The sequence below is a fragment of the Oryzias latipes genome, chromosome 16 (assembly GCF_002234675.1).
Source record: "Oryzias latipes chromosome 16, ASM223467v1".
In the NCBI taxonomy this organism is placed as follows: domain Eukaryota; kingdom Metazoa; phylum Chordata; class Actinopteri; order Beloniformes; family Adrianichthyidae; genus Oryzias; species Oryzias latipes.
In genome coordinates, this window is record NC_019874.2 from 26,960,964 (window position 1) to 26,985,254 (window position 24,291).

A 24,291-nucleotide genomic window follows, 5' to 3' on the forward strand; every position below is an offset into this window, starting at 1 on the left:
TTTTCTGTGTGGATTTTTTTTAATTCAAGATGAATAGAAACCAGCTTTATAACTTTGTTGTTTAGAGAATCTTTTATATAATTTTCCATTCACCAAACCGTTCTGCAGCAGAGGCTTTTGCTCCTCTGAAGTTTTCCAACATTTTTGTAACCCGATGCCTCCTCTGGTTCTGGGCTGTATGAGTAAAACCACATGTCATTTCCTTTCCTGCATGGAAAAAAAAAAAAAAAAAAACTCCACCCAGAACCGAGTTTTCCTCATACTTCCCTAAAATTCAACAATAAAAACCAACACTGACCTACTTCAGCTGCAGAAGCAGAAAAACGAGCACCAGACTTAGACTTTAGCAACTTTTGTACTTTACAACACGAGGTAAGTTTACTTACTTGTCTGTGTTAGTGTGGAGCTTTACTTTCACTTATGGCAGTCTTTTGTGTTAAAGGTTGGCAAACTTTTACAGCTAAACCGACAGTAAAAGCCAACGTTGATGCATTGTTGTCTCTGATTTGTTTGGTTTTTTTACAGGTAAAAATAATACAGGTGTATTCACACAGGTTTTAAGCTCTGAGAAATCAACAAAATGTATTAAAAGCCTCAAAAAAAAAAACATTAAAGCTTTAAGAATCATTTTGACTATTTCAAAATCAAGTACATTTTGGAAAGAAACGGAGCTGAGAAACATTTAGAAATATGCTGGGTACATTGACGTACATGCGTTAAAAAAACAATAAAAAGAAAACACTAGAAAAAAAAACTATAGGTATGGCAAGTATGAAGCAGGAAGGCACGAAAACGAGGAAACTCCTGACTCATACAAACCAGAACAAAGCTCTGATAATTATTAACATACGAGACTTCAACTAAAGTTAAACCAGATGGCTTTTTTCAGTTTCATTCAAATCTGTTGTTTTTCAGTCTTAGGTAGTGAACATCCACAGTCTGTAGCTTTTACTGAGCACAGTCAAAACATTTAGATTGGAAAAAAAGGAAAAATGCTACAGCAAATGATTTAAATGGAAATTAGGTACAAAAAACTGTGAAACACTGAGCAGGACAGCAGAGAGCTGCAAAGAAGAAACATTTGGTAAACCTGAACTAAAACTTTGTGATTTAAAAAAAAAAACAATCTGCAAACCTGTTTTCTTTGAATTAAACTAAAAATCCTGTGTTTTGCTGTTGGATTTTCATGAAAACTTTCATAGTTTCTGTTTATTGAAACCCCCTAAAAATCCAGAAAAACAGGTTTAGTTTTCAGTTACCAGAATGAGGAAAAATGTCATAAACCAGATGACATAATATTAGAAAACATCACATGAAATCCACACTAATTAAATTGAAACGGTTCTTAAAGGTGTTGTATGTTTAAACAAACATTTTCGTACATTTTTTCTTCCTTAACAATTTAGCGTTAACAACTTGTATGCAAATATTAATCGATAGACTCGATCCAAGTTTACATAAACATCCACTGTTTTGAACTTTATTCCAGAAAAGGTCCCACGTCAGTGTTTTCTTTTCCAGCTATGTGGTCGTGCACGTGCGTGCTGCTGCTTCTGTCGGCCTCCGTCATGAGTCAGATGGATGAAACCACTCTGGATGCCCACTGGGAAGAGTGGAAGATGACACACACAAAAGAATACATCACCGTGGTGAGTGCCTGTCTGAATGTGGCCTGACACAATGAAGGCAAGAATAGAGGGAATGTATGGAAAAGATCCACAAATTCATGCACTTTCCTCAAATAATTTAAACACTTTGGTGCATTATTACATTTTTACAACAAACAATCATGTTTTTAAGGATTTAGTTTAAAATCTAAACCAAGATTTATTGTCTTTTATGAAAGGAAACTTTATTTTTGTGAAATGGATTGTATTGATTGAGGTTTATGTGGTCTTTCTGTTATTTAAACAATAACAGAACATTAACTCAAATTGACTGGGCTGAACATTCAATTCATAAATTTCAGATCTACATCCAAAAAAGTCAAACTTTTTTGCTCCAAAAACAGAACATCTTCATTCTACATTGTTGCTCTCCATGATTCAGACATAAGAATCCCTCTCAAACTATACTTTGTTCTTGTACTGTATTATGTTCTTTTTTTCTTTCACAAAACTCTCAAGGGCAAACTACTTTAAAATACACAAAATTCAAATATCCAACAATCCTAAATGTACAATATCTAAAAATGTTAACTGACTTGATTCTTTTAATTTTAGATTCATGAAAACCAACTTTATTTATAACTGTAATTGCTCTTTTTGGAAGTTAAATGAATGATTAATATATATTTTTTTGTTGATATTTCTTAAAATTTTACTACAATACTGTTGAATCGGCAAGCAGTTCTTTAGGTTTTGTGGAATACACCAACAGCTTTAGATATTTTGTTTAGCTACAAATGTGTTGTCCTGCTTAGCCAATGGTCTATAATGACTCAAAGGAACTTTTTCATAATCCCTTTCTGTCCCATCAAAAGGACATTTAATGTTGTCTTCATTTGTACCAAAAACCATAAATGTAGTTTTCTTTTCACTTAACAAGAACTTGTTGATCTTGACCCAATTTTCAAATTTTTCTAACTTTCTATTTCTAAAATCAATTTAAAAAATTCTTGAAGTTTGATTAAACTATTCCTCTAAAACCAAACTCCTTAACCAGCCGTAACCTTTTTTTTTCTGTCTAAATGCATAAGTCTGTAAAGAGCTTTCCGTGTTCCTGAGCCAACTTTACAGCCAGATGTTCTTTTTCATCTGTTGAACGCAGACCTGTTCCTGCTGACTCATCCAGTCATCCTCATCCCACCTTCTAATCACGAGATCTTCACACTCAGGCTTATGAAAACTCCATTTTTTATATTAATTTGAAAAAGAAAACAAAGTGTGTCCGTTTGAATCAATTAAGCTTAGCTGAAATATTGTGATTAATTGCTTGGGGGGTGAGAAGGTGCAGATTCTCATAATCAAAACAAAAAACAAAGGGACGAGACAAATTAATATGTATCAAAAATTTTATGTAAAAATAAGCATTTCTATTCAACTTGTAGACTGCAGTCTACAACTCCCATGGGAGTTGGTTGCCATGGTGATGCTTTTAGTGTTTGAGGATCTGGGTCATCTCTAAAAGCATGTGCCTTCGGTGATGCATGGTTTTTTTTTCGTTTTTTGCAACAGAAAAACTTGAGGAAAACAAATTCTGTGTCAGGGAAAATCTCTATCTGGCAGCCCAGGGGAGCGTATTGAGATACTCAGAATTGAAGGTTTCTTGTGTCAGATGCAGAATATGGATTCAATTAAAGAAAAAGATCAGACCAGATCAGTGGGAAAGAGTTTGTGGAATGACTTTTTGAAATGTTCTTTTTTCTGATTACATCAATCAGAGCTGAACTGAAGGTTATTAAAAAAAAAACAAATGCTCACAGCTTTTTTAGAACAACAGTAACTCCAGGATAAAAGAGGCACACAGGAAATTATAGCAACCAACCAAACAAACAAAAATCTGAGTTCAGAACTGGTTGATCTACTTCTTTAGATTTTTCTCCATCTGTTCAATTTCCTCCAAGGTACAAAATAAAGCAGAACAAACACAAATAACCCTTAGTACGGCTCATTGTTTACCAGAAACACAGAGGAGTCGATTTCCATGCAAGCTCTGCTTAAAAATTCTTTGTAATCATCGTTTCATTGTGTGGAAACCCTGAGGGAAATTTGCAACTGCCCTATTTCTCTGATTTGAATGTTAACTCGTTTTGATGATGTTTAATGAAGCAGGTGTCAGAAATTTCCATCAAAGGATGCCTCCTTTCCTCTCTAACTGACCTTAAACGTCCTCTTTTTGGGTCTTCCTGATCCTAAAATGTTCTGTCTGCTGTGAAAAATGCTTCTCTTTAAGTTCTGAGCAAACTGAAGGGAGTTTGGTTTGCAAACTGCAGATTTCGCACAGGAGTGCTTGCTAAAGCATCCGCCAGATTTTTCTGCTACTAACCTCCAGCTAGAGGTCAGCGCTCCGCAGCTGTTTTTGTGTGTCAGACGTGCACGTGGCTACTTTTTTTTAAGACTTACTAAGCTCTTTGTAGCTTCATTTGCATCTTTGTTTCTATTCCCGCAGACAGGCATTGTTGTTGTTTTTTATTCAGGTTTTAACCAACGTTCCTACAACATCTTCTCATAATTTTCCCCTTTCAATGATCCATGACAGTAATAGAACCAAAATCGTCCTGCATCATTTGCATTTTCCATTGCTGGGAATATAATGAGTGAAATTAGGGTTATACTCCTAGTTAAAAGAGCCTAATCAGAGCCCTGAGTTTCCCCGAGTTAGCAACCCAGCCCTTTGGGTGCATCCTGTTCTCAAGCGAGACATGAATCTAAATTTGGGAGTGAGACATCAGTGAAGAAGTCTGGTGAATGGAGGAGAAATTATACTCTTATTTCGATATGAGCCTTCTGAAAAGATTGCTTTGCTTCCTTCAAATTGGCCTAATTAATTAAATTAGCTATTATACTGATAACAGTTTTATTTTTTCTAATTATAATGTATGAAGTTTATTCAGATGATTCCTGACAGATGTTCATGCACAGGATGTAAGTAATGTTATAGATCTTTGACTAAATAATAACAAATTATCGCGATGAAATAACTTTTTTGGAACTTAAACAAAGTTTATTTGGGTCAAAATCATAAAAGAGGGAGCTTAACCATATGTGGATCTGACCTATAAGTCCTGTGATCACTTACATTAATGTAGCAGGCAGGCATGTGGCAGTACAAAAAACACTTGTATATTTGGAAAATGTAGATTGGAGGAAAAACTGTTGGCAACATCTGTCAAAATCCAGTTGAGCAGCTTTAAATATGCAATGAGAGTTTTCAGTTTACAGGAAAAAAGGTTGCATTATTAATTAGCAGGACATGAATTATTAAATTATTACAGCAACAAAAAATCAATAATGAAATATAAGATTATCTTTTAAAGAGTGAAGGATAAGCTCCGGTTTGGTTTCAGAGGGGAAGATTTGACACCTTTTGTTTGCCTCAGGAGGAAGAGGGGATCCGCAGGGCCATTTGGGAGAAGAACCTGCGCATGATTGAAGCTCACAACCAGGAGGCGGCTCTGGGCATGCACACCTACACGCTGGGAATGAACCAGTTCGGAGACATGGTGACAATCCTCATCTCCTCTTTAGATAAAGTGGCTGACTGAGCCTCGGTTCATTTTTATCCAACTAACAAATGGAATCATGTGTGGCTGGTTACTTTCTTGAAGAAATGTTTTTTGGTCAAATCTTTAAAAAAAAGCCCCAGAAAAGCAGTTCCTGTACACGTGCACTGAGTTGCATTTCTGATGTTCAGCTTGTTTAAATCATCCGCCGCTGCACATGCGCTGGCTGTTTTAACATGAAGATCAAAACATGCTGCAAATGAAGCAGCGAGTCAAAACATGCAGCGCTTCATAATGAGAGTAAATGTACATCCACTTTCTGGTTAAAGGGTGGATTCATCTTTCTGGAAACAGGTTCTAAATTTAAATGACGAAAACATTTTTTTTTAAAGGAAGTCATTAGAATGTTGTTCCTTGTTGGTTTTCTATTTCAGACCCTCGCAGAAAAATGAATTTTCTGTTTGTTGCATTTACCTTTTTTTCACATTTTATTGTTTTTCACATAGCAAAAAAGTAAAACTTTTACCTAATTTTCGAAATGTTTTGTTTGATCTTTACTTATTTTTTTCAAACCAACTGCTTTGCCATAAATTTTAAAGGCATCATGGTTACGAGTGTAACTTGCCCCTCTGCTCACAGACCCAGGAAGAGGTGGTGGAGAGGATGACCGGTCTGCAGATGCCGTTGAACCCTGAGCCCAGAGTTCCCATGGAAACGGATGGCAGCCTAATCAAACTTCCCAAATCTGTCGACTACCGCAAGAAGGGCATGGTGACTTCTGTGAAGAACCAGGTCTGAGCACAAACCCAGACGTCCTTGTTTCTGTCTGCTCTGTTTTTTGTTTTGTTTTTAACGCTAGCACAGAAACCACCAGAGTTTGGATGCAGATTCTGGTTGGGAAAATGCTTCTTGTTAAAACAAGATGCTGTTGTGTCTGTCAGTTTGTGTCCGGGAAATTGAAAGTAGTAACAAGATGTTTGGAAGCTTAAAGAGACTAAATGTATTTCTTTATTTGATCAAGAAAATAAATCAGTTTTCATACAGAAGCTGCCCGTAACTGCTTGAACCAAAGCTTAAAAATGACACAACTGTCAAAGCAAATTGACAATAACAAATGTTGTTGTTTTTTACTATGTTTGGCTCAAAGTCTAAATCTAACCTAATGATTATTATGATCCAATGTGAGCAGACAACCCTGAAAGTTCTATTTTAAAGGATAGTTAAATAAAAGGTGGACCATAAAAGGGGAAACTTTTTGATCCTCATAAATGTACAACTTTAAACTCCCGTCAAGAAGTTTCTTCTATTTTAAATTTCATCTTATACAATGTTAACTTTCTCATGTTTCTTTCTATGACAGACAGAGTTCTCTAATAATTCTAGATCGATCTGCAACTACTTATTCAACCAAGAAGCTTAAAGTTACCCAAAGCTGTAAACAGGCTAACTTAGAAAATAAACAAAACAAATAGATTTTCAGCTCTATTAAGACAAATGAAAGTTGTTTTTAAAAATGTGAATACGTAACAGATTTTTACATCAGAAACATCGCCGTTAGGGACCAGTGAGACAAAACGTATTGCCAGCAAAAAGTATATGAATAGCCTTATCAAAAAATATATCAATGCTCTTTTCAGGATCAGGATCATCCTTAAAAACAATTTTAATTCATCTACCTGACTAAAAATACATATTAAAGTCAGAACAGCTTTAACGGTTGTAGTTAAAGAATCTTTTGTTGCATTATCTGCCTCTACTTTTAGATAAAACAATCTCTTACTAATAATCAAAAGTAAAAAGTCTTGTAATTTGTTGATTTTTCTCTACATTTAAACGTTAATTAAATAAGAAGACAGTCTCTCTATGAATGTACTGACCAGTTTTTGGCTCCAACTGTCAAAAAAATCCTAAAAAAGAAAACATCAGACATGAGACCACAAGGCGAACCAACAGCGAACCAACAGAGTTCCTGTGTCGACGTCTGTCGCCCCCTGGCGGATGTAATTTAATCTGCATTACTTCCCTCTGCAAAACCCTTCTTGCTTTTATGCTCATCTAAGCACTTCTTTATCTTTAGAGGTTAGCACCAAAAATGTGTTAATTCAGCGATTAAAAAAAAAAAGAAAAAAGAAGTTTTGGACCCTACAGGCATTTCTGTGCTAGTTCAGAAGTGACAAGTTTTTTCCTAAACTTGTTCAAGTCTGCCATCTACTGGGCATATTTAAGAATGCATATTCAATATTTGATGCACATTTTTCCCTATAAACCTTTCATGCTGGTTGAATAATTAAAAAGATGTCGATACGCTTTTCATTTGGATTGGTCACCTAATTATCCTTCATTAATTCAAGCTACAGTTTATGTTCAAATTCAAGGAATGTCTGCTTAACTAAATATTTGTTGGTCTTTCATGTTTGTAAGCATACATCTGTGTTGTATTTAACATCTTAATCAGTATAAAGGCAGTTTTATTTACTTATTTTTTTTGTAAATTTCTTTACAATGTGAATCTCTCACCATCCCCATTTGCTTTTCCTGACAGGGTTCATGTGGTTCCTGCTGGGCTTTCAGCTCTGTAGGAGCCCTGGAGGGCCAGTTGGCTAAAAAGACTGGCAACCTCGTCGACCTGAGTCCCCAGAACCTGGTAGACTGTGTCACTGAGAACGACGGCTGTGGGGGCGGGTACATGACCAACGCTTTCAAATATGTACAGGAAAATGGGGGCATCGACTCTGAGGCAGCTTACCCCTACATGGGAGAGGTAAGAAACCCACAATGTCAGACTGACCTCATTAAAGTAGAAACCATAAAAAAGTCTCAAGATTACTCCTATTTTCCCCTTTACTTGTAACAACTTCAACAATCAAGAGTTCTGACCATCGCGGCTTGAAAAAATCCTTGTATTTTTGAAAGTAATTGCTCCTTTTGGAGCATCACAGGTAACTCGACTCGTCAAGCATCCTGTTTTTGTGGTCTGTACCCACACTTGATCTTTTTTTATTCTTCTTTTTTAACCAGCCTCTTGCAGACTTTAGCTGCAAACATACAAAGGGCAGAATCTGAGGGGCTCACAGTCATCTTCCAGTCAAGTAAAATACATGCAATTTCAGATAGTTGAGGGGTAATTTCAGACATTCTATATGCCATATTCCAATTTAGGCATCCTAAATATGCAAGTTTTTTACCTTCGTACTTTTAATAAACAGAAACAGAACAAAGAAGTTTTGGTACGAATTTTGGGATTTTTTTTTATTCTGCGTAAAACTTTCCAGAAGTCAACTGTTGGCTGCAGACACAGACTGAAACCAAAGTGGTGAAGAGTTCCTTTGTTTCGTCACCCGGCCTATCACGAGTTTTTGTTTTCCTGAACAGTCACTTCATTTTGACCATATAGCAGCTTGATGATCATGATTCAGCAGAAAGTATGAGGAACTAAATTTCCAACACGTCATTTTAAGGAAGTACATCCACTCAGTAATGATTTTAAAAAATGCATTCTCGCTGTAAAGTGTGATGGTGAAATCTTAATTTGTTAGTTAGTCCAAATTAACTGTTGCATTTTAACTTTAAAAGCTTTACATTTAGTATATTTTGACCCGTCTTATTTTATCCTCACACCCCTTTAACCATGGTGTCATTAAACTTCTCCTGAGTTCCAATGAATTGGTTTTTGTAGACCTTTTTTCTCTGACTCTTTTCCTCCTTGTGGCCTGCAGGACCAGCCTTGCCGCTACAACGTTTCAGGCTTGGCAGCTCAAATCAAAGGCTACAAGGAGGTTCCAGAGGGAGACGAGCACGCGCTGGCTGTGGCGCTCTTCAAAGCGGGTCCAGTGTCCGTGGGCATTGATGCCTCGCAGAACAGCTTCCTGTACTACCAGAAAGGTGTGTGAGCAGAGGATGTTGCCCCAAAACATTTACATTCACATAAACATTGTTATGTTTATGGACATATTTTAACTTTTCTTTCTGCTTATTTTAAATTAAGTGGTTGAAAATGCCCATTTCTTCAATGGGTTTTGTCCAAATTTGTAAAGAATCTAGACAAACACCGTTTACCAGTAGAGAAGGACAGAAAAGAGAGACCCAGAGAGTTTGCTTCAATTCAATTTTATTTATGTAGCCCAATATTATGGAGTGATATTTCTGCCACTACGTTGCACACAAAACTTTCTATGTTGCAAGTGAAAATATTTAATATTTGCTTTTCAATTATTGTTTTTTTTTTTGCATTCAAAAACTTTTATTGCGTTTGCAAAACACACATTTTCGCATACATTGTGGCAAATCTCACTTTTTTTGCCGACTAGTCTGTGCTTGACTTAGCGTGATAAAACTGCCACAGCCAAAAAAGTTTTCGCATGCATTTTGTGTCATATCACTGTTTTCCTATCTTTGATTTTGCTGACATTAGTTTCAGTTTGAGCTGCCATCAAACAACCTGCTGATTCTAACCAATCAGATGTCTCTGTCTCATGTTGACGGTACTTGGAGGCAGACATGGACTTTGGACTTTGTGTATGTTCTGGTCTAATGGGATTCTGCCGTTTTCAACCATTCTGGCCCGTTTCTCTCAGAAGGAGCAGCAAAGCAGCTAAAATATTTATTTAGTGACCAGCGTGTTTAAAATGTCTGCAGCAGAAAAAAACGTCTGAGCTCCGACTCCATCCAGCAGGAAGTAACACTTTTTTAAAGAGTTGTATCTGAACTATTGTTTTTTTAATTAAGAAATGTTAAAATATTAAGAGAAAATAGCATTTCTTTCATGAGTTTTTTTTTTTACTTTGGACAAATGCTCACGAGTTCTAAAACATAAGACGGTGTAAAAATTAACATAAAAGTTAAAAATGCTTCTTCTGTTAAATACATTGAGTCTGCTGTGAGCCATCATTCTTTTGCTTATTATTGCTGTTCATCTATTCCTGTATGGCAGCGATTGTGTAGCATAATTAAAAATAATGCAGCTTCATTTTTTTGAAAATGAAAAAGCATTTCTGGTTTTGACTTTTTTTTATTTTTAATTATGCTACACAATCGCTTCCATATTCCCAAACACTTGTGCAGCATAAAATAATATGTGCTTTAAATCTTTTATTGTTTTGTTCTATCAAACAGATCTTAAAGAAAATCACACTTTTTTTTTTACCAATAATTGCTCTGCAGGATTCACAGATCACACACAGACCTGTTGATTTAATGTCAGCAGATAAACTTTACAGTTTCAGGACATCCTTGGCCATAAATACACAAATCTGAATTAAGAAAAATAATCAATGCTAAAAAAGAAAGAAAGTTTGAATTATTGTTAAAATGAAAACGTCTTCATCCAAGAGACAAAATTGAGGGTAAAAAGAGCTGCTTTGGTTTCTGAGCCTTGGTAGCAGACACCATGTTAGATAAATGTGGCAATTCAATTGGTTAGAATCTGGACCAATCAGCAGCAGCAATCAGTTTGATGGCAGCTTTGGCGTACTAAACTGAAATTAATGTCAGCAAAATCAAAGATAAGAAAAAAGTGGTATGACGCACAACGCATGTGGAAACCTTTTTGGCTGTGGCGGTTTTATCACGCGAAGTCTCGCTCAGAGTGGTCGGCAAAATCAAAGATAGGAAAAAAGGCAAGATTGGAGAACAATGCATGCGAAAACATGTTTTGCAAACGCAAACAAAGTTTTTGAAAGCAAAAAAAATTTGAAAGTAAAGTAAAAAATAATTGAAAAGCAAATATTTAACATTTTCATGTGCAACTTTGAAAGTTTTGTGCGCAACAGGGTGACAGAAATATCACTCCATACAATATTACAGCAATTGTCATCTCAACGGGCTTCATTTCTGTTATTGTATACGAAAATGAAATCAAAAAGAACAGGAAGTCCAAAAATTCAATAGTAATAGGCTGAACTGAACTAAATAGACTAAACTGGGCATCACAACCCTTAGACTCTCCCTCTCAGTAAGGAAAAACTCCTAAAAAAAAAAAAAAAAGATTCCTGGGGGAAAAAATAAGAAACCTCAGGGATGTCCACATGAAGGAATAATCCTTTACCAGGACGGACAGGCGGTGTACCAGAACTCTTAGAGAAAAAGTAATCCAACTCTACAACTAAATGTTAAAATAGTCCAGCAGATGGGCTACATTCAGATGGAGTTGGGGGACGGCAGGGGGCACGAGACGAGCCAGAGACGGGGTCCACGGCCAATGGCATCAGAATAAAGACAGAAACTTAGAAAAACCAAGAAATCTATGGGATATTCTGGATTACTTTTAACCCCAAATCAAAATAAATGGATGTAAAAAAAAAAAAGATATATTTTCTCAAGTATAAAAAAACATTTTTCCGGCACTTCAATTAAAATTACTGAGTTTAATCGTCAAAACAAATCCAAACCTGACACAAAAGTTTAGCTTTGAAGAAGAAACTTGAACAGACCAAACCAAGTACTTTAGAATTGTTTTCATGACACAGCTGTAAACCCAGGATAATCATTCTGATCATATTTGATACAAGCGTTCCTGGCCATTTCAAAATCGCTGCTTCCATGAAATCTCAAAAAGTTGAGCTCATTTTTAAAACTTTATGGTGAGAAAACTCATCTATTGTTATTTTTCAAAAGACCACTTGTTGAATGACAAGACAACCAAATGTGTCAAATAATTCTTTATACAGTTGAGCCATTTAAAAAATGTGTGGATCAAATATGACACGTTGGGTAAATACAGTGCTTTTTTCCTGAACACTCGTGTGAATATTTTAGCATCTCAAAATTACGCTTGTAAGTTTTTGTGCAAAATAATGTATCATAATTCATGCTATCTACTGTATATCTTATAAGATTACATGTATTGCAAAAACGCATTTGTAGATTTCATCAAAGAGTTTAAAAAACATCTTAATTCTAAAATCAATTATTTTTTGCTGTGGGCTTAACGGGGTTTAAACACCTCATGATGCAAAAGTTTGAACAGAAACTTTAAACTTATTTTGGATCATATTGTTATTTCCAAATGTAAATTTTAGATTTTTTTTAGATTATTCTTTGGCTGCAGCTCAAAGTTTGACTCATCTGTCATGTGACCAGGTATTTACTTCGACCGCAACTGCAACAAAGAAGACATCAATCACGCCGTGCTGGCGGTCGGCTACGGAGTGAACGCCAAGGGCAAGAAGTTCTGGATTGTGAAGAACAGGTGGGGTCAAAAGACCATCATGCGATGACTCTGCCTGTGGGGATTGGATGTCTGTCATTTTTCATTTTGTGGGGTGGGTTGGGGGGGCATCAACCTGATTAAATGCTTTTTTGATCCTAATGATGATCAGCGCCTCACCTCTCCATCCTTACCTCCTCCTGGCAGCTGGGGTGAAACCTGGGGCAACAAGGGCTACGTCCTGATGGCTCGTAACCGTGGCAACGTCTGCGGCATCGCCAACCTTGCCAGCTACCCCGTCATGTGAGCGGACCCGTGTGGAGATCTGAACGAGAGAAGAGAGGATGGAGGGACTTTGCTTGGACTACTTCCCCTCAGAGAAAATGTGTGAAGAGTTCAAAACCACTATGAAAAAGCATCACCAGGCTTGAACAGATGATTTGAAAACGTTTCCACTGTACTAGTGTGGTTTGGAAACTCAGTTGTGTGACCTTGGGTCACAACTTCTCTTAAAATATTGGATCAGGACATTATGCTGTCAGCACTTTGGACCCCTGTGGTATTTCACATGATCTCCAAAATCTGCTTCACAAAACTGTTTCTTCTACATCCAGAGGAGGAGGAAGCCCCAGAAACAAGAAACGCCACCATGAAAACTTTTGTTAGTTTTTCCAAAGTAGTTACTCTTTTAGTCCCTGTTTTTGGTTTGACATCCACAGAAAGCAGACACATTGCTGGGCAGTGTGAGCTCCTCCTTTTCTGCAACTCCATCACTTTTGTGTGTTTCATTCCTGATCATGTGTTTGGTTGTTTTTGCTCCTTTCAGCACTTTTTTTCTAATGATTCAACTGTAAACGGATGTTTTCTAACAAAACTCAATAAAGGTTTTGATTTTGAAGGTGAACGTGTGGAATCTGAATCGAGTGTTGGCTTCATTAAGAAAATAACGCATTCGTCTCACAATTACAAGGAATTATAAATGTTTTTGTGGCTGGAAAAAAAAAGTTGTGTCAGAATTTAAATATCTTGGAATAGAAATTGATTCTAATTTAAGGTTTAAATCACAAATCAAAAAAGCTGAATTTGTCAAATTCCGGGTCAATAAGGTCACATTTATCATTGCAGTCCTCTCAATGGCATGCCATGTATTACAAAAAATGATACACACTTAAACCATGAAAATCACTTTACAAACACATAACCAAAGTACTGGACTACAACTATGCCAATTATTTACGGAAACTATTTGTTTCGGCTACAATTGCCTTTTTTGGGAGGAGGGTGGGTTCCAAGTCGCTTCAGCAAGAAATACTCGCTGGCTTCTTTATCAAAAAGGTGGTTTTATTTAGAAGTTTTGATTTACAGTTTCCGGTTTTAAAAATACTTTTTCCTACTCCCTGTCACCGTCTGCAAAACTCAAGAGCCCCCACCGAGGCATGATACAAGTAGGCAGAATCCAGTCAGGAAAAAGATGAAATACAAATGATCTACTTTATTATATTTATGGTTTTAAATGTTAAAAAAACGACATAATTAAAAGCAAACAACAAACAACGCAAACAGGCTACAACACTAATAAACTGGAAGAATCTCATCAAGTATTCTAAATAAAACCATCAGTGCTCTGTCATCTCCTCCACTTGGTCCTGTTTTGGAGGTTTGTCTCCTGTGCAGTGTATATATGTTCATAATTATTCAAAACGCGACTAACTAATTGTTGCACTGTTTGATTGGTGAGGTAAAAATGCTGAATCAGCACGACACGAAACTTTCAAAGATCCGATCTATTTCTTTAAGTCTTCTCTAGCACATTTCTCTGCAGAAGATCGTTGTCCCCCTCTGCAGCTTTAGAGTTTTGCTCTGAATTGACAATAGGAAAACATTTTATTTGCTGACCCTGAGCCCAGTGGAACAATCTATTTTTCTATCTAACCAGATTTTTTAAGAATAATAATAATAACAATAAGGATTCAGGAAGGAGAAGACATTTTGGTTCCACTGTTAAACAGCTTAGCAACATTACACATTCAGGTGTGAAGCTCATGCACACAGAAGAAAGTGTGTTGGGCTGTAAATCTAGTAAAAAGTAAATAGTTTAGTTGTTTTTTTCCTTAAAATGCTGTGTTTTTTGTTTCATTTTTTCTTAATTTACTTTGCTTTTGCTTTTGGTACAGGCTTTTGACTAAATTATTTTTTAACCTGCTTTAAATTCATTTAAAAGTACAATGTTGGGCTACTTTTTGTTAGAATTTTCTCTAAATTACATAGCTTTGCCTTCGTTTCAAGTTGTTGGCTAAATAATTGTATGCTTTAAATTCTTGAAAAAGTACACATTTTTGGTTATTTTTAAACCATAAAGGCTGTTTTTTATGTTTTATTTGTCTAAAAGTTTATCTAGCTTTGTTTTTGATCCAGGTTGTTGACTAAATGCTGTTTAAAATTTGCTTTATGAAAAAAAGTACAAATGTGGGTCATTTTTAAAGCGTCAAATTTATTTTGTGTTTATTTTTTTTCTCCTAAGACTACTTTCTCTTTGCTTTTTGTCCAGGCTGTTGGCAAAATACTTCTGAATCTGTTTGAATTTAATTAAAAAGTACAAATGTTGGGATATTTTTTGAACTTAGAAACTTTTACGCTTTACTTCAAATTCCCTTATCCGTGCATTTTTTTAAAAACCTTATTAAATTTGCTTTTAATTTATTACAAACTACACCTTTTTGGTATTGTATAACTGAAAAGACTGTCTTTTATGTTTTATTACTCCTTAAATCACTTTGCTGCGTCTTTGCTCCAGGCTGTTGTGAAATACTTTTGAAAATCAGCTTCAACCTTGATTCCAAACTCAGCAGCAGCAGCAGTTTCAGCAGCAGCCTCAGTCTCTTCAGTTAATTTCAGCTGCAGATTCAGCAGCAGCAGCAGCGGCCCTTAAACTGGTTTCTTTCTGAAAGCAGAAGTGCCAGATCACGTGACCCTGGCCTGTCTTCATAAAGACGCGGCAGGTCGCTCAGAGGAAGTACAGCTGAGAAGAACCGAACGCGATGAGTCCGATGACCAACCGAGGCAAGTTCAGCGTTTTTTTCCCTTTCATTTCAGATGATCATTTTATTCTTTGCGTCTAAAAAGACGAACGCGTCACTCTAAAACCTAAACCTGGAACAAAAACAGATCTGAGAGCGCGTTAACTTTTACTTTCGTTCCTGTTTCCGAAGAAATCAGCTTCAGAGACTCAGACTGCAGCAGTTTGTCTGTGTTTTTGTTTCATCCCGTCTTAAAACACTTTAATTTGCTTCTTTGAACTTCAAAATAACTTCTCATTTTACTGACCATAAATCACTTTGGTAAATTTATTTGAAAAGTTTGACTTTACTTTTGTGATTTGGACGGTCGGTGTTTAAACCTTTTGTTCTTCTCCTTTCATGTCTAGACTTCCCTTATTTATGATAAAAATGCTTTTTTTAGGACATATTTTATTCTTAAAGCCAACTGGTCCAGATTAAGAATTCCAGGAAATAAAAGTCCATTCATGTGAAAAAAAAAAAAAACAACAACAAAACATTTTGTGGCATTCTGGTCTTAGTGCCACAAACTCCCCATTCTTTATTGTGTTGACAATGAAGATAACTTTTCTGAAGTATTTCATTTCCCATAGTCTTTTTTTTTTTTTTTTAAGATTGAAGGACCCCCCCCCCCTCACTGTAGAAACCCTCATAACAGAACCCTCCAATCAGTTCATGGCGTGCGGTGGCACACCTGTACTTCCTGCATGAGCAGTTCTGGTCATGAGACTTGCCTCATGCAGATGAGGCAACAGGAACTTTTTTTCCGTCCACATTATGTAGATGTGGAGATTAGGGGAACTTTTCCTCCTGTTTGTGTTTTGATTTTATTGTTTGGGCTTTTTAAAGTCTTTTATTCTGCGTTTTTTTTTTGTCATCTTCAGACCTGATCATGGCGCTGGAGGACATTACATATGATATCTTAACGTTAGCCTCTATTTTTTTTTGTCCTCTCTTGGTTGCGTAAGCGTCAGTTAAGCAGTTTTTGTTTTTTTTCTTTTATCAGTTTTACGACCTAAAGATGGCCTGCAAGGATCTGATTGTTTTCAATGTTCTGCTTTCTTCCTTTGTCACCCTCGCCAAAAACTCTGCAGAATTTGCACTCACCATTTGTTCATGTATAGCAAGTTACATCATCATTGCAATATTGATCACTAATATCGCATAAAGCGAGTCTTCCTCATGTCGTGCAGCCATAATTTGCAGTGTGTTCTAAAAATCCCTCTTCTCTTTTCATGGATGTATTTGTTGCTGTATTTTTGTTCTTTTGGGCAGATTTATTTAAATTTTTGCTACTTTAAAGTGGCGTCAACATACTTATTTCTACCAAGTTTTGAAAAAGCTTTAAGTTGTGGTATCGCTGTACTCGGTTTTACCATCATTTATAGCATGAATGTAGCCTTTTTTATTCCTCCATCGTTATTCAGACTGGGTTTCTTAACTTCATGATTCTGAAGAAGTAAACGCGTTAAAAGTTTGTTCATGGTGCGTCTCCATCGAGTCGGCGCTCCGCCTGTGGCTTATGTGAACTGCAAACAGTGAATGGTTGCCGGCTGGAGGTTTGATCTCTCTGCCGATTGTTTTCGTGCCATGCGCGCCCACAAGCGCCTCATCAAAGGTCAGATGACATCCTGCTCTCTGTGCAGGCGCGGTGCTGGGGAGCCTGCTGCTCGTCTCCCTGTGTGTGGGAGCAGCTTCTGCGTTTGACAGCCGGCTGGACATCCACTGGGAGCTGTGGAAGAAGACGCACAGCAAGCACTATCCAAGTGAAGTATGCCAACAAAGGGAACGAGCTGCATGCAGAAACTTGTAGCTTCATATGTGAGGTTAGCAGGAGCCGACTGGTTTTTGACTTCATGTGCTCTTCCTGCGATTGTGTGCATGGAGGAGGAGGACGTGCACCGCAGGGATTTGTGGGAGAGGAACCTGATGCTCATTACCATGCACAACCTGGAGTACTCCATGGGCCTCCACACCTATGATCTGAGCATGAACCACATGGGAGACTTGGTGAGACGTTCTCCTTCGCTCATGGCCTATTGATTCACAAAAAACACTTTATTAATAGACACAGTTTTAAAAATTCAGTAGGAAAAGAGGTTTTTACCATTTGGCTTAATACTGAGACACAATGAAGCTTAACCAAGTGGAGTTTGAGTTAACTAAAGAGGAACATTACTTGGGGAAGAGAAACATGAGGGGGAAAAAAGCCAATTAAAAGAAAAAAACTGTTAAGTTCTGGAAAATCCAGCTTCCTCTGCTGCACTGTAAAGGATGTTTTCCCCTATAAAACAAAACGATTCTTTAATATAGTTTGAGGAATCGCATACCGAAAGGTAAACCACAGTTTGAGGAAACATTAGAGTCAACTGTTGATCTGGAAGGTGATAAATCAAAAGTGTTGTTGAATAAAGTCTATTTAGTGTATAGTTAATAAATACTTGTATTTATTTGCTTGTATTCATTTGGCTTCGAAAAAAAAAAAGTAAATATAGAAGCACTTCCGCATGATTAAACACTAGTCTTTATAATGCAAACCACTAACGCCTTAAGTTATTTTTAGATGCAAATGAAGACAAAAAAAAAAACCTACAACATCTAGTTTTGTGCTGTTAATTGCCTGTTTGCTTATTCTGGAATAAAAATAAAATCCTTGCAGAGGAAAAAAATATATTTTTTTCCACTTTTCTTCTTTTTTTCTTGAATCTGCAGTTTTAGTTTGATTTAAAGGACAGACCTACGTGTCTAAACTTAAAACCCAGCAGTTGATGCTCAAACTTGTAACATGATGAAGGATTAAAGCAATGCAAGAGCCATAGACCGTAAAAACAATGAAGGAACCGACATGACTAATAGAAAATGCCTCGGCTGCCTCCGGCTCTGGTTTCAACATGGCAGCGCTCATATCAGGAAGCAATGCTACTTTTTATTTGGGAACACAAGAAGGGAAGAGTTGAGCTACCTGCTGTTTTTACAGTAAATGGGTAAACATTTGTTGAAGTTTTAACAAATGTTTTGTTTCTTTTATCTGGGTTTCTAACATGGCTGATTTCTAAAAAATCATAAAGTCATCAAACTTTGTCTCCGCTCGAATAAAAATTATTTTTTCTATTTATCTGACTGACTTCGATACTTCTACCCTTTTGTACCGCTGCATATTTTATCAAAGGCAGTAAATCTGAGATGATATTTATGCAACTCTTATACCAAAGCCTAAGCAAAGGACTACATGCACAATTTTATCTTTTTTTAAAGTAAACACTTTAAGCATCTTTAGAGAAAAGCAAGCGCCTACATTCCTTTTTAGAATTCCCCTTTAGAATTAATAATTTCTTGTTCTTATATGTGCTTTTAATTTTACAAATGATCACTTATACCCAGAAAGCTTTTTTTGTCACCTTTTTTTAAGTTATTGTTTTTCTAATACCTAACAATTCCAAATTTAGCTCATTTGAGCTTAGAAAAAAGTTTATCAACCTAAAAATATGATTAATCCCAATGATGGGTTTTGGCGATAAACCTTTAGTTTTTAAAATGTATACATGTGCTTTTATGTAGTCTAATTATAACCTTAAAGAAAGGAACAAACATGAATTATCTTTTAAATAAGAGGTTTTCCACAGGATCTGTTTAAAAAAAAATAATCAAATGATGGAAGAGGTCGTTTGTAAGTAAAATAGTGTCAATAAAGATTTGGTACATAATTGAATTGAGCCACTAAATTAAGCGTTTACTAAAAGCTGTCACATTTTCTAAGTCAAACTTGGGATAAAATTCACTGTACACTGTGTGACAAAACGCTAAACTGTTTTCTTTGCCCTAAAAATATCTTCCAAACTGTTCCCTCACAGACACAAGAGGAGATCCTTCAGCAATTTGCTTCGCTGCGTCCCCCCACCAACCTCAAGAGGGAGCCACATCTCTTTGTTGGAGCCTCGGGGTCCAACAATATCCCAGACGAGATGGACTGGAGGCAGAAGAACTGTGTCACAAGCGTCAAAATGCAGGTAGAAGACAAAAGTCAAACAGTTTGTTTTCAGCAATGACCCATTTTCATTTAAAAAAAAGGAAAAATGTCAACTGTGGAAACTGCATCATGCCTTAAAGTCCCACTCACCTGCTCTCATAACAACAAAATTCACATATTCTGGGTTTGCAAAGCAAACTGCAGAAGGTTTGAGGTGGAAAAAGGAAATCTCTGCATCTGTCTGCTGCAAAAAGTGGGAAACAGAAATGTGTTTTGAAGTGTTTACGCTAACTTCAGGATTTCGGGGGAGTTATTTAGTTAGAAGTTTTGACATTTTTCCTGTGCTGACCATTTAAGAACATTTGAGTCTGTTATGTATGTGCTGCACTATAATTCCATTTGAAAACATTGAAATATTTCACTTTAAAACACAATTCAGTAATATTTTCTACTTAGTTTAGTTTATTCCAGTTTAAAAAACTCTGTGCATTTATGTTTTATTTTTGTCAGTTTTTTTTTGTATTTTCAGTCATCTTGAAATATATTTCTTAGTGAACAAGGCTGCATCAATGCTGGGATAAAAATTGAACAAATGGGATCAACAACAAATTCCTTTTTAGAAAAAATAAATAAAACGAATGTATTCCTTTTTTTGGAAAAATCACCTTTTTGTTTGACATATGAAGTAAAACTCCACTGGCCTTGCTGTCTATTTTTGTCTAAACATGTTTCAGTTGCATGACTCAGAGCACAACCGTCTAAACCTGCCAGTTTCTTAAATGTCAGGCTAAGAACAAAACGGCAAACTTCTAAAGATGAGAAGAATCCAAAATGCTGATTATTTTCTAATCAAAAAAAAAGTCAATCTTAATAGTTTAGCCTCTATTTTAATTATTTGTGTATTTTCGAGATGAAAATGTTTTCCTAAATTCAGACTTTGTGGCTAATGTTCCTCCATGCAGGGCTCCTGCGGCTCCTGCTGGGCTTTCAGTGCCGTCGGCGCCTTGGAAGGCCAGCTATGCAGGAAGACAGGAAAGCTGGTGGACCTCAGTCCCCAAAATCTGGTGGACTGTTCATCAAAGTATGGTAACCATGGCTGCAATGGAGGCTTCATGCATCAAGCCTTTCAATATGTCATCGACAACCAGGGCATCGACTCTGACGCTGGTTACCCTTATGTAGGAGTGGTGAGTCCTTTGATGAATGTTTTTGACACCAACCAATGAAATTAGGAAGAAAACAGACATTAGAGCAGGATTCTACAACCTTTAGCACTAAAAGAGCCATGTATGCCACTTTTTACTGACCAAATCCCAGTGAGAGCCACTAAGTCCCAAGCACGTTTACATTATTTCAAATTTTATGGTTTTGTGGCTATTAAGCTATCCATTTAGCTTGTCAAAAAAATTATAATTATTAAATGATGGCGGCTTTACATTCATCTTCATACATTATAACAATTTTATCTTGCTTTTGACAGGAAAGTTCATTTTAAAAATAAAATATCCCAGTATCAAATAAAATCCCCCTGCTGGGTCTTTACTTGAATTAAAAAGGCAACAAAGTCAAGTCAAAGACGGTGTTTTTTCTATCATTATGATTTTTGCCTCTGAGTGGCAGCTAGACACTGTTGTGCATCAAAAGATCAGAATAATAAACCACATTGACAATATGAACAGGAAGTGGCTATTTGTGTGCAATTAGGGTTACGGTTAGGCTTAGGTTTAAAATACATGCGGACACGGCAGCCATGTGCATTTTGGCCGCATGCATTACGTGTGGCCAACGTTAACATTTTTTATTTTTTTATGCTTGGTCGCACGTAAATGTGTGCAAATACCATTGGCCATAAAATAAGCTTTTTACTCGGTTAAAAATCTAAACATAGATGACAAAACTAAACTCAAACTTAAATAAACTACAAACCCATTATTTATTCAAATATTAGCATTTTTAAAGCCACAAAGGAGCTGTGTGTGACTTTAGACAGTTGCAGACCTCTGCATTAGAGTTTGTGAACTTCTTCACAAGTGAGACCACACTTGGTATTCTACCTTTGACTCCCTAGATTGAATAATGTCTTACAAAAAAATCAACTTTTGGGGATCTTTTGAGCTTTTTGAGGCAGAGGCAGCAGTAAAATTCTGTCCACAAGCTTTGAAATAATTGAACGTGCAGATCTCCCAGAAGGAACCATGGATCTTTCAGGAGTTTTGCTCAATGCTGTGATGGGACAATGAGCTGATCACTCTTAAATATTGCTGCAGAACTTATATCTGTTTCTACAAACAAAAAATAGAGCAAAGCAAGCTTTGCAGAGAGCGAATGCGTGTTTGACACAACGCTGGAAATGTGTGAGCTGCTACATAGTTCCTTTAGGCAGTAAAGAACTACACCTTTTCCACTTGTCAGTGCTCTGCTGTTAATGTTTCTTTGGAGCAGAAGTAAATTTATTGGAGCAGACAAACATGTTTGTCCTCCAGGCTTCAGCTGCTGTTTGTATGGAGAAGAACAGCATTTCCTGCTCTGACCTTCTAGTTGTGGTTCAAATCAAAAATAAGTAAAAACTGTCTGAATTGACAAATATTCCCACCTGTAACATGTAGGCAACGGTTGGTAAAAGGAAACTTTGAGGCCTGTCTGATAGTTTTTTGGAGACTTTATGTACATTTTTGTTTCTGTTGCATTTGTATTGATTGCTCTAACCTTACTTTTCCTTCTACCTCCAGACGCAAAATTGCCATTACAGCTCAGAGTACAGAGCAGCCAACTGCTCCCAATACAGCTTTCTGCCTGAGGGAGACGAGGGTGCTCTGAAGGAGGCCATTGCCACCATTGGACCCATTTCAGTGGCAATTGATGCCACCCGACCCAGATTTGCCTTCTACAGGAGTGGTAGGTTACATCACCAGCTTGTTTCCTTGTTTGTTTTGGTTTTGTTTTTCATTTAATTTCATGTTTCTGATCACTTTATGACTCCTGTGACTGCAGGAGTTTACGATGATTCTTCCTGCTCCCAAAATGTGAACCACGGTGTGTTGGCTGTGGGCTACGGCACACTAAACGGACAAGACTATTGGCTGGTAAAGAACAGGTGAGACGCTTTTCGCCGCATCAAAGTCTCCAGCCGTTTCTTTCATAAACTAGAATGTAGCGCTTCCTCAATGCTTGTGGTCGCTCGGTCCGCTCTGACTCAGGGAGAGGGGAGAAATCAGAAGTGAAACTGAGAAGTTCGATGTGAGAATTTCAGCACATCAGCAAAAAAAATGCTCAGTTTGTGCGTTCTGCTCAGATATGTTCTGCTTAAAAATACTTTTTTTCTTTTGCTGGTACATAACAAATTGAATCAGGGTCAGTGGGTCAGTCAGTTTTTTTTCCAGTTTCATTTATGCTCACTAAATGCACAAAATGCATCACAAATTTTTATTATTTATTAATCTTTTTCCTTTTTTGCTGAATAAACTCCCTGATCATTCTACATACATAATACAATATTATTTGAAGTACTAATGAAATGCATAGAATCATGATAACTTGATCTTGTCAGATTATTTATGTTATTTACATTTTTTTTTATTTACACTTTTCTTATTTTTCCAGCAGTTCAAAAGAACTGATTCACAGTAAAAAAAACATAAAAAAAATAAAATAAAGTTCAAACCTACTAACATAAGTTACTTGCATATAAACTTTTCCTTAGTTCTGTTACCAAACCATAATTTTCCTTAAAAACAAAGTTTTGAAAAGTCATGAAAACTGAGACACTTTCTAGTATCTGAATGTGAAAAGGCTTAAAGATCCAAACATTAAAGAAACAAAGTTACTTTACCAAGTAGTAAGTTGTAAATTTGTCATTCAGTGTTTCCTGCTACATCTGGCATTCCATTTTTTTCCTTGTTTGCTCTGCAAAAACCTAATTTTAGGAAAGTAAAAAGTCCCTTGTTTCCAAAAAAATTAGCAGCTTTTCTGTTGAGCATTAAAAAGTTTAATTCATCAAGAAAGCTCTTCAATCGCAAAAAATCTTAGTTTGAGAAAACATGGATTAATGACTAGAAATTATTTTTTTTTTTAAATAAGAATTCTTGGTCAGTAAATGTATATTTGATTAACATTGGCATTCTTTTTTTTTTTTTCTTCTTTTCTTTACATGTTTAGCTGGGGAACCACTTTCGGGGAGCAGGGCTACATTCGGATGGCGCGCAACAAGAACGACCAGTGTGGCATCGCTATGTACGGCTGCTATCCCATCATGTGATTGTTCTGTTTTAAAGGAAAGCTATTTTCCAATGAATGCTTTGTCTTTTAGATTACTACCAATTTTAAATACTAACGTTTATGACCATCAGATTTGGTGCTTCTCCTGGAATCACACCAACTATATTTTCTGCAAATTCTGAATAAGTTTTGTTGTGTAACTGCATGCCTCCAAACATTTATTATAAAAGGGAAGGTGGAGTTTTAAGGAAGTTGTTCACATTGATGTATGGTATATTTTCTTATCAGTGTACCAGTAAGTCCAGCCTTTTGTAGGCTAATTACCTTTTTAATCAGATTGTGAACAACGTGAATGGAAGATCCAGTTTGTGGGTTTATCCTGCCATAAAAACTGTCTGAAAGGATCCCATTGACTCTTAAGGAAATTGACCTGTTGATCAATTCAGCGTTTACATGTTAGGACAGACGGAAGGGCAAAATCAATACCCATCTCTCTAGTAAACATCCTGTCCACATGCTGTTGTGCTAGCACACTGTATGCTATAGCTGCTCAGAGGTTTTGTTTTCTTCTTGGACTGATGCATTTTCAATCCAACGTCTGCAAATTTAACAAAATACTTTTAGAAATAAAACCTCAATTTAGCTTCCTAACCGAAGTGTAAACAAGGGATTTAAATACTGTAAAAATTGAAAGCCATCTTGTTTTTGTTTTTTGTTTCAAAAATAAAAATTGTTTTAATAAAAA

The 24,291-nt window shown here is 36.4% G+C and overlaps 2 protein-coding genes across 3 annotated transcripts; both read left to right on the forward strand.

The window, feature by feature from the left end:
- The first annotated feature begins 216 nt into the window (after positions 1 to 216).
- LOC101164922 (cathepsin K) lies at positions 217 to 13,212 on the forward strand. Of its 2 annotated transcripts, none has more exons than XM_004078344.3 (8): positions 217 to 372; positions 1,522 to 1,649; positions 5,042 to 5,164; positions 5,804 to 5,956; positions 7,707 to 7,925; positions 8,881 to 9,046; positions 12,242 to 12,350; positions 12,516 to 13,212. In XM_004078344.3, the coding sequence occupies exons 2-8, from the start codon at positions 1,524 to 1,526 to the stop codon at positions 12,613 to 12,615; spliced, it is 996 nt and encodes a 331-aa protein (XP_004078392.1). In that variant the 5' UTR covers positions 217 to 372; positions 1,522 to 1,523; the 3' UTR covers positions 12,616 to 13,212. The 2 variants fall into 2 exon arrangements, with proteins under 2 accessions (XP_004078392.1, XP_020566036.1); XM_020710377.2 differs by having other exon boundaries at positions 243 to 372; positions 1,490 to 1,649.
- A 2,031-nt stretch (positions 13,213 to 15,243) lies between these two features.
- Positions 15,244 to 24,291, forward strand: LOC101165175 (cathepsin S). The gene is made up of 8 exons (XM_004078345.4): positions 15,244 to 15,368; positions 17,011 to 17,135; positions 17,252 to 17,374; positions 19,216 to 19,371; positions 20,294 to 20,518; positions 22,061 to 22,226; positions 22,323 to 22,425; positions 23,487 to 24,291. The coding sequence occupies exons 1-8, from the start codon at positions 15,347 to 15,349 to the stop codon at positions 23,584 to 23,586; spliced, it is 1,020 nt and encodes a 339-aa protein (XP_004078393.1). The 5' UTR covers positions 15,244 to 15,346; the 3' UTR covers positions 23,587 to 24,291.